Source organism: Dromiciops gliroides, chromosome X (assembly GCF_019393635.1).
Source record: "Dromiciops gliroides isolate mDroGli1 chromosome X, mDroGli1.pri, whole genome shotgun sequence".
NCBI classification, from domain to species: Eukaryota; Metazoa; Chordata; class Mammalia; order Microbiotheria; family Microbiotheriidae; genus Dromiciops; species Dromiciops gliroides.
Window position 1 is genome coordinate 70,641,637 of NC_057867.1, and position 12,405 is coordinate 70,654,041.

The following is a 12,405-nucleotide window of genomic DNA, read 5'->3' on the forward strand; positions in this document are numbered from 1 at the left end:
CAGGTGAATGGAAGATACACTGGAGTCGGGGGGAGACTTGAGGCAGGGAGACCAACTAGAAGGCTACTGCAATAGTTCAGGCATAAGGTGACATGGGCCCATGACAGGGTATTGGCTATCTGAATGGAAAAAGGGGAAAATCTACAAGAGACAGTGCGAAGGTAGAAATGACAGAACTTAGCAATAGATTGGATATGTGGGGTGACAGTAAGGAGTCAAGGACTCACACTTTGGTCATGAATCTGGCTGACTAGGAGGATGGTGAAGCCTTCAATAGTTACAGGAAAGTTTGGGGAGAAAGACAATGAGTTCTGTTTTAGACATCCAGTTCATGATGGGGATGCAAGTCTGGAAGTCAAGATAGTCTGGATAAAGAGATGTGAAACATCTACAAAGAGTTGAAATTGGAGCCTATAAGTCCTAATGAGATCACCAAGTAAGATAGTATAAAGGGAGAGGAAAAGAAGACCATGGGAAGAGCCTTAGGGGACACCCAAGTCATGTCTGTCTTTCCATAAATTTGGGGTACAAATAAGATGGTAGTCAAGCAGAGGGGTCAAGTTTTCAAAGTGCTCTGAAACAAATTACCTCTTAATTCCATACCCCACCCCAAACTCTGGAAGTTATGTTTTTCCCTTCTCCACAGGGAGGCTATACACTTATTCCAACAAGGGTGCTATTAGTTGAAATTTTGGGGGCCATCCCCTTCTGGAATGGTAAAACCACATGCACACACAGAAATCAGTGTAACTATTTTATAGTCACGCGGCATCTTGGTGTTAAACTGTGTTACCTTGCTTGGTCGCATTATTCACCCAATTTGACTACAAATGGTTTTTTGGCCATTTCCAAAAACCAAACTGACCCTCGAAGGACAAGAAAGCATCCAAAGGACTTAGAGTATTCAACGGAATAGGTCATCAACTCATGCCAGTTTCGATGAGATACTCTAATAATTTGCCATTCTAGTGAAATATAAATTCCCTGAGGGCAGGGACTATGTAATTTAAAAATCTCTGTATACACATCTTCTAGCAGAGTTCCTAGTATGGTGTAGGTGTGTGATAAATGTTTGTTGAATGAATGGCTATATAAGATGTGTATTACCTCCCCAAATTGGCTACTTTGAATGGGATAGTGCCTAATCTGGATATCTACAATTTCATCCTGGTACCTTGACAGGCACATGTCAGAGAACACTCCTTTGATCTCGACGATCACCCAGTTGAAAAGACAATTCTGCAGCTGGGTTGACTACCCCATTTTTAATTTTCGGGTCCATTTATAGAAGGGAGGGGAAAGATGCTACCTGAAATACCCTTTGCATTCTATGAAGTATAAAAGTGGATATTTGATTAAGTTCCTTTTCATTAAAATGAATTTGATGAACTAAAGCAATCAGCAAGATTCACCTAACATCCACCCAGGTAGCTGCTCACTGACTTTGTGCAATAAGAGATTCATAAATCAAAGTTTCACCTCTGTCAGCCACAGCTTTGGCATGAGCCGGGTATTAAAACAGATCAATTGCTCAGGTTCAATCTGCAGGGTTTCCTGAGTTTTTCAGAAGTACCCTTAGGTTAATGAAAGAAAAGGTTAACGTCTTGTATGTCTGAGTATGCAGTAGGGATTCGATAAATGGGGAACTGACTGACTGAATCCATGGGATGGTCTTGTAGTATTCATTAACCATCCAAGAGAAGACATCATGCAAGAGATTAGGATCCCAGGGAAGGGAAAAGGACCTGCTTCTGACTGGGAACCATGAGTACAAGTGGACAGAGGAGAAAGTTCCTTTGGGACATTTAAAAACTGTAGTTGTCCCTCTTCTACCCCCCCCCTTCAGTCTTTTGGAAATCAGACTTAAAGAAAACCCCAACAACAACTAGTACTTTCAACATCACAGCCTCTGGCTAAACAACTCACGGTTTTAAAGCACATTAATTTTTCTTCTGTTCAGTGATCTGAAACTACTGCCTGGGAAAGTTTAGCATCCCTGAAAGCTCTGGCAACTGACAACTAAGCTGCTTTGCAGTTTTTTTGCACATGATTTTCACAGCTGACCTTTTACAAACCACAAGAGATAGAGATCAGGTAAATTGGAATTCCATGCTGTTTCCAATGGGATTCTAAAAGAACAATACACAATATACAAACCTCATTTTAGCAGCAGCTGCTAAAAATAATGGCAAAATTAAAGGGGAACTCAACAATGCTCCATTCAAAGGGACTTTATCTCCCATTGGTTTGAGGGGTGAAAAAAACAAGGATCTAAGCATTCTGAAAAGCAGCTCTTCCTTTAATGCATACTATTTGATCAAATCCTCTGGTAGCATCAAATATGGCTATATTCCGTTTTCATTTTCAAAAATGTACTGATCACATCATTAACTGCTGAATTCCGCAGAACCATAGAGAGCTGTGAATAAGAAGTGAAGTGATAACTTTTACCCATCTCGCATCTTGACATAGCTGCTGCTCCCCCCTGGAAGGACATTCCCCATTTGTTTTACCTAGCTTCCTCTCTTTTACCCAAAGCTGGAATTTAATCAGATTTTTTTAAAAAAGACCTAACAACAACAAAACAAAACATGCCTGGCTGCTGTCCTAAACCTAAACGGCCTGGCAAATTCACACTGTGATTTCCTCTTTAGAGGAATAAAAACAAATAAGGATCTAAAATAGGTTTGTTTTAAGGCTGAAATATCTTGGCAAATTTGAAAACAATCCTCTTTTAGCAGGGAGTTTCCCATTAAAAGGGGGAGAAGAGGGAGGGTTATGCTAGGCACTGTAGGCATAACCTACCACCCCTTTCTCCATCACCAAGCCCCAAGATTCTGAAGGCTGGTCCAAACCGTGAACCTCCACCTGGACCGCTTTGAGGTCTCTTCCTTTAATTTTCATCAAATAACCTCTTCTTCAAGTGGGTTCTGATCATGCCTTCAGAAGTGGGCAGCCAGCTAATGGAAGCAGCCAGGGGCAAAGCTGAAACAATGAAAGGGAAGGAAAAAAAAGACACATATCTCCTCTTGCAAATGGGTACGGGAATATATTTCAATAAATATGATATACAGAGTGTCCCCAAAGTCAGCACAGTTTTAAGCTCAAAATGATTAAAGTTTAAAGCTGTGCTGACTTTGGGGGCACCCTGTATGGCTGCCATATTTGCACAAAGGTTATGGAAACTGAACTGGCAAGTACAAGCAAATTGTGGTATGTTCTCAATGACAGTTTCTGTGTTGGTGACGTGCATGGCCAGATGTGTGATCTAGGTGCACATCTAGGTAAATGTGATCAGAAATGGAGGTGGGCTTGTGCTTGGAATGAGAAACAGAAGGGCAGCTGAACTGGTGCACTGCTGCCCAGGCAACACTGGAAGAACAAGAGCAGAGGGGTTGGTCCCTGATTAAAATGGAATTGGGAAATATTTAACAGTAATAACAGCTAATGCTTCTATAGCACCTACTATGTGTCAGACACTGTGCTAGGCACTTTACAAATATTATCTCATTTGATCTTCACAAAATCTCTGGGAGATAGGGGCTATTATTATCCCCATTTTACAGATGAGGAAACTGAGGCAAACAGAGGTTAGATGACTTGCCCAGAGTCACGCAGCTAGGAAGTATCTGAAATCAGATTTCAACTCACAAAGATGAGTCGTACTGACTCCAGACTCAGTACTCTACACACTATGCCACCTAGCTGCCCTAAAACAAAATACATAAAAATCCAATGGAACATAGATAATGTTAATATGTAGTTTTCTGAGTCATGCACCCTGCAGGGATCTGTTTCTCTTTGAGTTTGACACCACTACTTCAGAATGTTGGGGGATGTAGGGGAAAACCCGCATGAGAATCACACTGGACAAAAAGGTATGGAAGAGGGAGGGTAGGAGCTGAGATTTGGGCCAGTGGTGGCAATCCACCCATGGATGAGAAAGAAGCCCCTTCAAAGGACCAAAGTACGGTAAGAAGCAGCTTTTCTGTGTGTCTTCGACCATGTGAAATAAAGGAAGATGTAATAACAAGATGTACTTAAGTCCACAAATATTAAAGAGAGTAGGAACAGGCTACTAAGACCCTGTCACTAATGAGGATGCTTTGTGTTTATAAAGTGCCTTTTAGAGGGACTCGGAGTGCTTTCCTTCCATTAGCTCATAAGGTCTAATGAAACCCCCGAGATGGGAATTCAGTGAGTACAGAGCCAAAATAAGAATAGCAGTGATAAATCTGGAATTTATATAGCACCTTGCTTCCCAGAGCTCTGCACTCTTTGCATAGTTGGTCATTCATTATTCATCCTTAATCAGCACAGTGAGCCTATCTATGATATACAGACGACTGGATGTTGAGGAAAGCTACACAGGGACTGATGGCATTGCAGGCCTCCCCCAAAGGAGTGAAGCCCAGCTAGGGAAAGCCTAAGGCATCTCCAGCATAGAACACCCCTAACTAAGGCCAGGTACCCTGTCACGACAGGTTGGTTCTGAGGCCTGCTGGGGATTACTGTTTCTGAAGCTGACCCAGGAAGATCTGTTAGCACCCTCTCTGGTCTCCTTGGATGCCTTACAATCTGCACCCTGCAAGGTGCACTGGAAAGAGTGATAGACCTGGAAGCAGGAAGGACTTGGGACCAAATCCCATCATGAACAGTGACTGTCTCTGGGAACCTGGGCAACCGAGGGGCTCTTCATTTGTAAAATGGAGGTAATAATGACTGGAGTACCTACTTCAGGGTTGCTTAGAGACTCAAATGAGATAATGTACGTCTCCCAAGAAGGGTTGAGTGTTGTGCTCAAATATGATTAAATATTTTTAAGGGGGAGGGGGTTAGGAAGAAAGGTGTGGTTCTGGGTGCTTCTAACTACACAGTTGATGGAACCAACTTGGAATTGACATGCAACCATCTACCCATAAAGCAGCCATCTACCCATTCACACATTCTACAGACATTTATAACTGTTGTCTATGTGCGAAGCATTGTGGTCTGGGAAAAATGGCAGAGTCAGGAGATACATCTATGGCTTTTGGAAGTGCCCTGCATTCGTAAGCACTCATCTATTCACAATTATATTAGCTGTTATGGAGCAAAAAGGTATTTGGCACCTTCCTTGTCAGATTTCATAGAACTTAGAACTAGAAAGCTATTTAGAGATCATTCAGCTCAACCATCTCATTCCCAATAGAGCTAAGCTCTCCTGGGGGTCAGGGCAGAATACCTGGTGATATACTGGGCTATGAGTTTTAACTTCTCTGATATAAACACCAAAGAAGAAGAGAGATGGAGCAGCTCTTCCTCACTAGGGCTTAGGAAGACAAACTGACTTCATAACATAGGTGTGAATGGCCTGGCGTCACCTTCTGTACAGATAGGCATCATGGCTACAGAAGGAAGAAGCAATTCCACAGCAGCTTCAGGGCAGCTATAGCAGGAAGTCATAGAATGAGGAAGTCCATGACTTAGTCTCTGGACACTGGAGATGTAGCTAATTAGGAAATGAACTAACGAAGTAGCAGGGGGAAAAGAGACCTATTTGGGCCTAGGTATTTCTTTAATTTGTATAATTTCCTATAGATTTCTTTTTTTATTTAAACTAGTCTGATTAACATTCATCATGGTGGCCCTCTAGAAGAGATATCACTAGCTTCATCAGCCCTTGGGGGCTAGAGGGAAGACCAAAATCCCCTTTGTATTGCATTGGAACAAAGCACCCATCCACCTGGTGGTAACTATCTAAATTGCAGACATAGGCCTTGTTAGAACAGGGTTTTTCATCTTTTTTGTGTTCTGGACATTTTTGGTGAAGCCTTTGGATTCCTTTTCAGAATTTTAAAATTTTTCAATGAATAAAATAAAATACATAGCATTACAAAAGAAACCAGTTCTAGTTCTACTGAAATACGATTATCAAAATATTTTTTTTCCTCAAAAGTTCACGGCCCCAGGCTAAGAACCCTTGCCTTAAAGGAACAATCCAAGCTAGAGAGGATGTAGCTAGCTAATTCAATCCAATTTTAGTGACAGAAAGCATTGTACTTCCTATAAGGCTGCCACCATTTCCTGACAAATCAACCTCATTTCAAACCTTATGGGAAACCTGCCAAGGTGTTAAAATTACTATCTTCAATGGAAAAAAGTCAGCATTTCTAAAAAGGGCAAAGGAAATACAAGATTCTCTAGGATATGACACCAAAATACCAAGCCTTAACGGAAAAAAACACACCAATCCTCAAGATTTCTCCAAGCTATGAGATACTTGACCCAAGCCTCAATCTGAGGAATGATCAAAAGTAAAGAGACTTAGATACTTAAATGTAGACTTTGGCCAGAAAACCCAAACAAACAAAACTTGCAAATTACCTGGTAGTTATTTTGGTTTTGTGATAGCCTCAATTGGTTTGATGATACAAAATGTGGAGAAAAATGACTTCGTGATGGATTAGCACTGCTGTAGAGTGTACTGGATGGTGTATGCAATGAGGTCCGTGGTGCCAAGTGGTAGTCTCTATGATAGAGTACATTGTCAGGCAAGTCTCTGGCATTCACCAATTGTGAATTTGCCATATTTCTCCCTGGTCCAGGCAAAGTTGCACTTTGGTTCTCAGCTCGAAGGGAACTGCTTTCATAAAACCTTGAGTAGTTTGGGATCTGGGCTCCCATCAAGGCCAACTCTTCTTCTCTGGCATATTCATCATCAACATCCCCCGTCTCCATTGCAATGGACAGGTAATTCCCTTCTGCTGAGCTAGGCTTGTGTGTGGTGTGCCCTCCAAGCATTTTTTGTGGATAGTCACTAACGGCCAATGAAAATACTTCCCGGATTTCAAGATTTTGGGCGCTACAGTAAGGGTCTCTGACAGCTGCCCTTTGTCCAGATGAGCTGTGTGGTATGAGACTCGAATGCTCGGGCTTATATGACCTTTGACCCCCTACGGGTTCTGTTTTGCAAGGTCGGTGGCACGCTGTTGACTTTTGAGGTAATGGCATTTCAGCAGCTTGCACTGAGGCACCTCCATAGTTTTTCTTGGCCTGGCTATATACAGGATTTCCAGCATTCAGCACACTGGTCTGTCTTGACAAAATGATTGTTTTTTCACCCAGGAGCAGTGAGGCGTTTTTACAGTGTGCCATTTGCCTTTGCACAGGAACATGCAACTGAAATTCAGGCTCATTTTTCCCCAAGGATCTCTGAATGGGCATCTTATGAGTTTCTGCCATTTGGACACTTGTCTGTTTGGTGGCTCCTTGCCTACTGGAAGAACTAGCTGGGCTATAGATACCAGTCACTATGACATCATTGTTAGAGGCCCAAGATGACTGTTGGCTTGGTGGCCGAGCAACATTGACATTGACAATGTTCCTGACAGCCATGTCTGGAGATGCTTGAGGGGCTCCAGGTATAGTTCCTGGGGTTGAGGATCCAGACTCTACATTCTTGCTGCTCATTTTTCTTCTCTTGTTGCCAACCCAAGTCTGGAAAGACAAAAAAGTTCATGTGAAAAATCCCAAACTCTAAGAGCTCATCAGCTAGCCTCAGTCTTTCAATAACAAATGGTTTTCACATTTCCCATCAGACCACTTTTAGCTAAAAGATCAGAGGAGCCAAGTAAAAGACCTCTCCGAAAATTAATTATGATCAAAATATAGACAGACACTTGGTAGACACTTGAAACCCTTCTCCAAAGTGTACTGTACCACTGCCCTTCCCTGATCACACAGCACCTAACCTTTACACAAAGATAGTGAAGATCTTTTCTAGTGGTCAACCCTCAACCGCATTGTGCTTGGATTCTTTGTAAGATTTACTCAATTTCAAATGTTAATTTACACTAGATAGAAAAACCAACGATACTCAAAAAAGGAGGGCGAGGAAGTGGAATGACCACTAGGCCCGGAGTCAGGAGAGACCTACATTTGATATCTGACAGTCCCGCTTACTGGACGAGTAACACTAAAATTTTTTTTTAAACTTTTTCTAGCTGTAATTTCCTCATGTGTATAACGGAGATAATAATACTACACAAGAGGGATAATATGATGTAGTGGACCAACTTTGGCATCAGGAAGACCTGGTTTCAAATCCTGCCCTTGACACCTACAAACAGTGTGATGCTGGGCAAATCATTTAACCTCTCAGGCCCCCAGGGAACTCCCTAAAACTAAGTTACAGAGAATTCCTGGGTCGTTATCAGGGAGAGGGAGTTGCTACACATGGGACTCCTAAGCAAAGAAATTCAGGCCCTAAATGATTATTCCCTGCCTCCCATGGGTGTAGCATAAAGCTTAAAGTGCTAGATAACTGTGATTTTGTATTAGCACCACCTGAAGCATCGTTGTTATTATTGTGACTGTTGAGAAATTCTAGGCGCCTGTGCTTTGATGACTAGCTTATGTCCAAATGAGGACAATGCCAAGGCAGCTATGCTGGCTTCAAACTCTTTCTGATTGAGCTCAAGGAAAGAGCAGGAGAAAAGCCCCTGGAATTTCATAGCTGAATACTAACAGCTATGAAAGGTCCTCATCTGAAAGCTGAGGGATTGGGGATGAGGGGATGAGATCAGCTCAAAAATCTTGAAAATTCCCATATCCTATAAGCCTTGCAAGGGCTGAGATAGAGCTGTCTAGCAAAACCATTGTAAGAAAGATATATGGGAAAGCATGGTCCAAAGAAAATAATGTACACGTTCTGTGTCTTTGGCCTAGTAATGAAGCAAACAAAGCTTCTGTTTTCATCCTGACCCCAAAGAAAACTGTGTTAAATTGGATAGGTATTTAGCAACTGCTTGGTGATTTCTCAAATTTAAGAAATTAAGGATGGGCACCATGCTGCATCTATACATTCATTTGACAAACAAATGATAAGTACTTCTCAGGGTCTTTATCTGTAAAATGGAGGCCTTGAACTAGATTATCTCTATGGTTCCTTCGAGCTACAAATCTTAGTATTTTAATACAGAGGGGGAAAATGTAAACATTATAACAGGAAAGTCTCCTTCCTGAAGCATTCTCTGATCTTCCCTGGCTTAAAGTGTCCTCTTCCTCTCTAAATAGTCCTGGAGCATTTTGTCTGGGCTCTCTTCCCCATCATATCCTATCTTGTAGAATCCTTATTTAAGGTCCATGTTGCATTCCCAACCTCCTCACCCTGCCCCCCTCCTCACCCCCCCCCAAGTTCCTTAAGGGCAAAGACTGTGTGATTTCTCTCTCATATATATATATCTGTCTCTCCCTCCCTCTCTCTGTCTCTGTCTCTCTAGGTATCTCCAAAGCCTATCATAGCGTCTTATACTAAGCAGGCACTGAATATTTATTAGAAGAATGAAAGCTATATAATACTCTAAGAAATTTCGAAATGGTTTAGCTCCAGCTTCTTGGAGGGAAGTTTTGGAATAAATATGTTCCTCCTATCCCCCCCCCACCTACACCCCCAAACCACCATGTTCTCACCCTGCAAACTTGAACTGGGGACGTGCAGAATAACCTGAATACACTGTAAACTTAAGGGTTATTGTATATTATGTTACACTGGAGATTTGAATGAGGCACATGACAAAAGCTAAATTATAGAAATACCCCAAAGAGTTAGAAAACTTGCTCATCTAGGATAAAGCTGAGCATCGAAAAGTAGGCAAAAGAAAAAAAATAAAAGGGATTTCCAAGCAGCCAAAAGACATATCACAAAAGCCCGTGCACTAAAACTTATGCATGTGCTCACAGGGAATTCTCTCAGGTCCTCACTCAGAGCCTCTTTCCTACTATTTTACACACAATTCTAATGAGCTTGGTTTTTTGGTTTAACAAACCCACAGCAGATTAGAGGTGACATTTCAGAAGGCTGGGGAGATGGGCCGCTATAGACAAAGTGAGAAGTGATATCTGACAGTCTGACAAAGGAGGAAACAGGGGGGAAAACCAACTATCAGAAGCAGACAAAAGAATTCAAAAAGGACTGCAGTCCATGGGGGCCATGCAGTTTGGAGGCAAAGGGCCCTAACACAGTAATTGGCCCTGAGGGCGTCACTGTTCCACAGCAGTGTACCGTGATTGATGTTCATGGTGATGGCTCTGAGTCATCAAGGAAAGGTTAAACGATGGTCAATATCCTCTGTTTGAGAATGGAAGGAAATGGGAAATACAGTTTAGGAAGATCTCTTTCCAAAATGGTTGACATAAAAAAGCAAACAATTCATGTGTGAAGGAGTAAACCCTCAGCAATCCAGAATGACTCATTCCCCAAGGGTTCTGTATAAGCCAAGGTCTAACAGTTATTACTAAAGGAAAAAAAAAAGTTTAGGAGTCTCGGAAAGAAGTCAACAACTCAAACATGTATGTTTTATGTACGCTGTTCTACTATACAAATGTTCTATTGTTCTGAGATGAACAAAAGGGTCAAGTGATAATATTAGAATCTTGGTTAAGAGCTGACAAAGGAACACTACGCAAAACACAAAAGCAAGATTTATCTGATGCTGACCCTTCATTTCCATATAGATCTCCTTAAATTCAACTTGATGCTTAGCAACTTCCTCTCAGCGACCCTCTTCCCCTTCTCTCTTCCAGTCTCACACTAGATTTACTCTCATTTACTGGCCTAATATTTGGAAGTCTTCTTTCTATATGAAATATTGTTTACAAGTTCTCTGACCCAGAGATCTGGAGTTCTTTGGAGAAAGGGTACTGTGAATCAAATGTATAACAACCCAAAGAAAGGAAACAAAACTCTCTCTCAACTGGGACATAGAGAACTAGCAAAGGTTGGGTGGCAGCTTGACATAGCTCCATTCACCCAGGGCTGGAAAAATTGTCCAAATTTTGTCAGAGTTTGGATAAGAAAGTAGGAATTCCCATGTTCTTTACACTTGCCTGGAATGGTGAGCATGCGAAAACTTTACAAATTTTCTAATGCTTTGGTTCAAATCTTATTTGTAATCTTATGTTTTTTATTCCTATGAAGTCCACTCCCTGTTTTGGCATCGGCAACAGCACAATTCCACATCTTTGTATTTCAACACACTTTCAATTTTCAAGCACAAAACCCCAAGTTATTAGAGGAAGATTGCAATGAGCAATTGGAAATATGAAAGCTAAGAGTCTGCCATACAACTGCCTGAGAACACTTTTTTACATCAAAGTAACAGGAATATAAAAGGGGGAAAAACAAAAGGAAGTCACACTTCAAAAATGAGAATTTGATCTGACCAAATGGGATCTCATCAACCTGAGCTACTATTACTCATTCTTTTTTTATTAAATCCCCTAAACACAACCAAGAGGAGGCTTGTATAATAGCCACTTTCCCCAAAATGATTTCTTTTTTATTTTATTTTATTTTTTAAACAACGATGAGGTTAAGTCAAGGTATTCTTTGTGATACAACACTGAGCTACCCAGGGGATGCATTTCTGCTCCTCACATAAATCTATTTTGGTTGAAGGTTGAGCTCAGCAAACAGGAAAGCTAGGTTCTCAATTTGTTTTTCCTATGATTAGTGATACAAGTCCCTATTTGAAAGGAACATGTCCTCTCAAGGAAATGTACTCTCCAAAGTATTCTGCTTGACAAGAGATTTCTATCTTTAAGTTTCTTTGAAGAGGTTCCACAGAAAAGAACATCAGAAAACAAGGCCTATATCCTCTCTTCCAAATTACTCCAAAAGAATGCCAAGGGTTGGGAAATCTGCTACTCTTTGGTGTCAGGAGGAAGGTGAGCATGTACCAACAACTATGAAAGGATCAATGAATTCCAGATATCTCCCCAAGTAAACCATTGGATTGAGGCTTGTTAGCATGTGCATTGCTTCAGTCTCTCCCAAATGGCTAACGACCACCATTTATATAACTGGATACAAAAGGATCATTCATGTTGGAATGCCATGTCTTTTTGGGGGTGCCCCACTCATTCAACCAACCTGATGAAATGAATATATTTTTATAAAACTAACCTCCTCCCAAAAAGACCTTTTCCCTAAAACAGGTCAGTAAGTATCCACTTCATGAGTGCCTAGTGGCCATTCAGTTCTATCAGGCACACCTACTTCTTGGGAGGTCTACATCCAAAGAACAGGTAGCGCTGTGTCAAGCACATCTGGGCCTCCTCAGATAACTGAGATCAACCTCTAGGAAAAGGTCAAATTTCATTAAAGACTTAATGATGGCTGAAAAGGAAGAAGCAACCCTCAAGAAGTTCATTTATTCAGTGGAGGGGGGGGGCGCCTCCTTCAAGATCTGTCCATCCCCCAACCCCCCGAAAGGAAGGTTTTCATGCTCCCAAGACATTCACAGGAACAGCAATAGAGACTACAGACCCAGTGCTCTCTCACTACAAAAATTAGCATTAAGCTATACAAAGGAAACGGAGTTGTTGAGAAAGTGAGTGCCTTCATGCCCAGCAGTTGTTTCC

At 41.5% G+C, this 12,405-nt stretch overlaps 1 protein-coding gene across 4 annotated transcripts in view; it reads right to left on the reverse strand.

Moving 5' to 3' along the window:
• HDX (highly divergent homeobox) overlaps nucleotides 1–12,405 on the reverse strand; it is a 100,008-nt gene that overhangs the window by 59,392 nt on the left and 28,211 nt on the right. For all 4 annotated transcript variants that reach the window (XM_043974280.1, XM_043974278.1, XM_043974281.1 and 1 more), the window contains one exon: nucleotides 6,367–7,479. In XM_043974280.1, coding sequence (XP_043830215.1) covers nucleotides 6,367–7,479 — 1,113 coding nt within the window. The remainder of the gene's footprint in view (nucleotides 1–6,366; nucleotides 7,480–12,405) is intronic.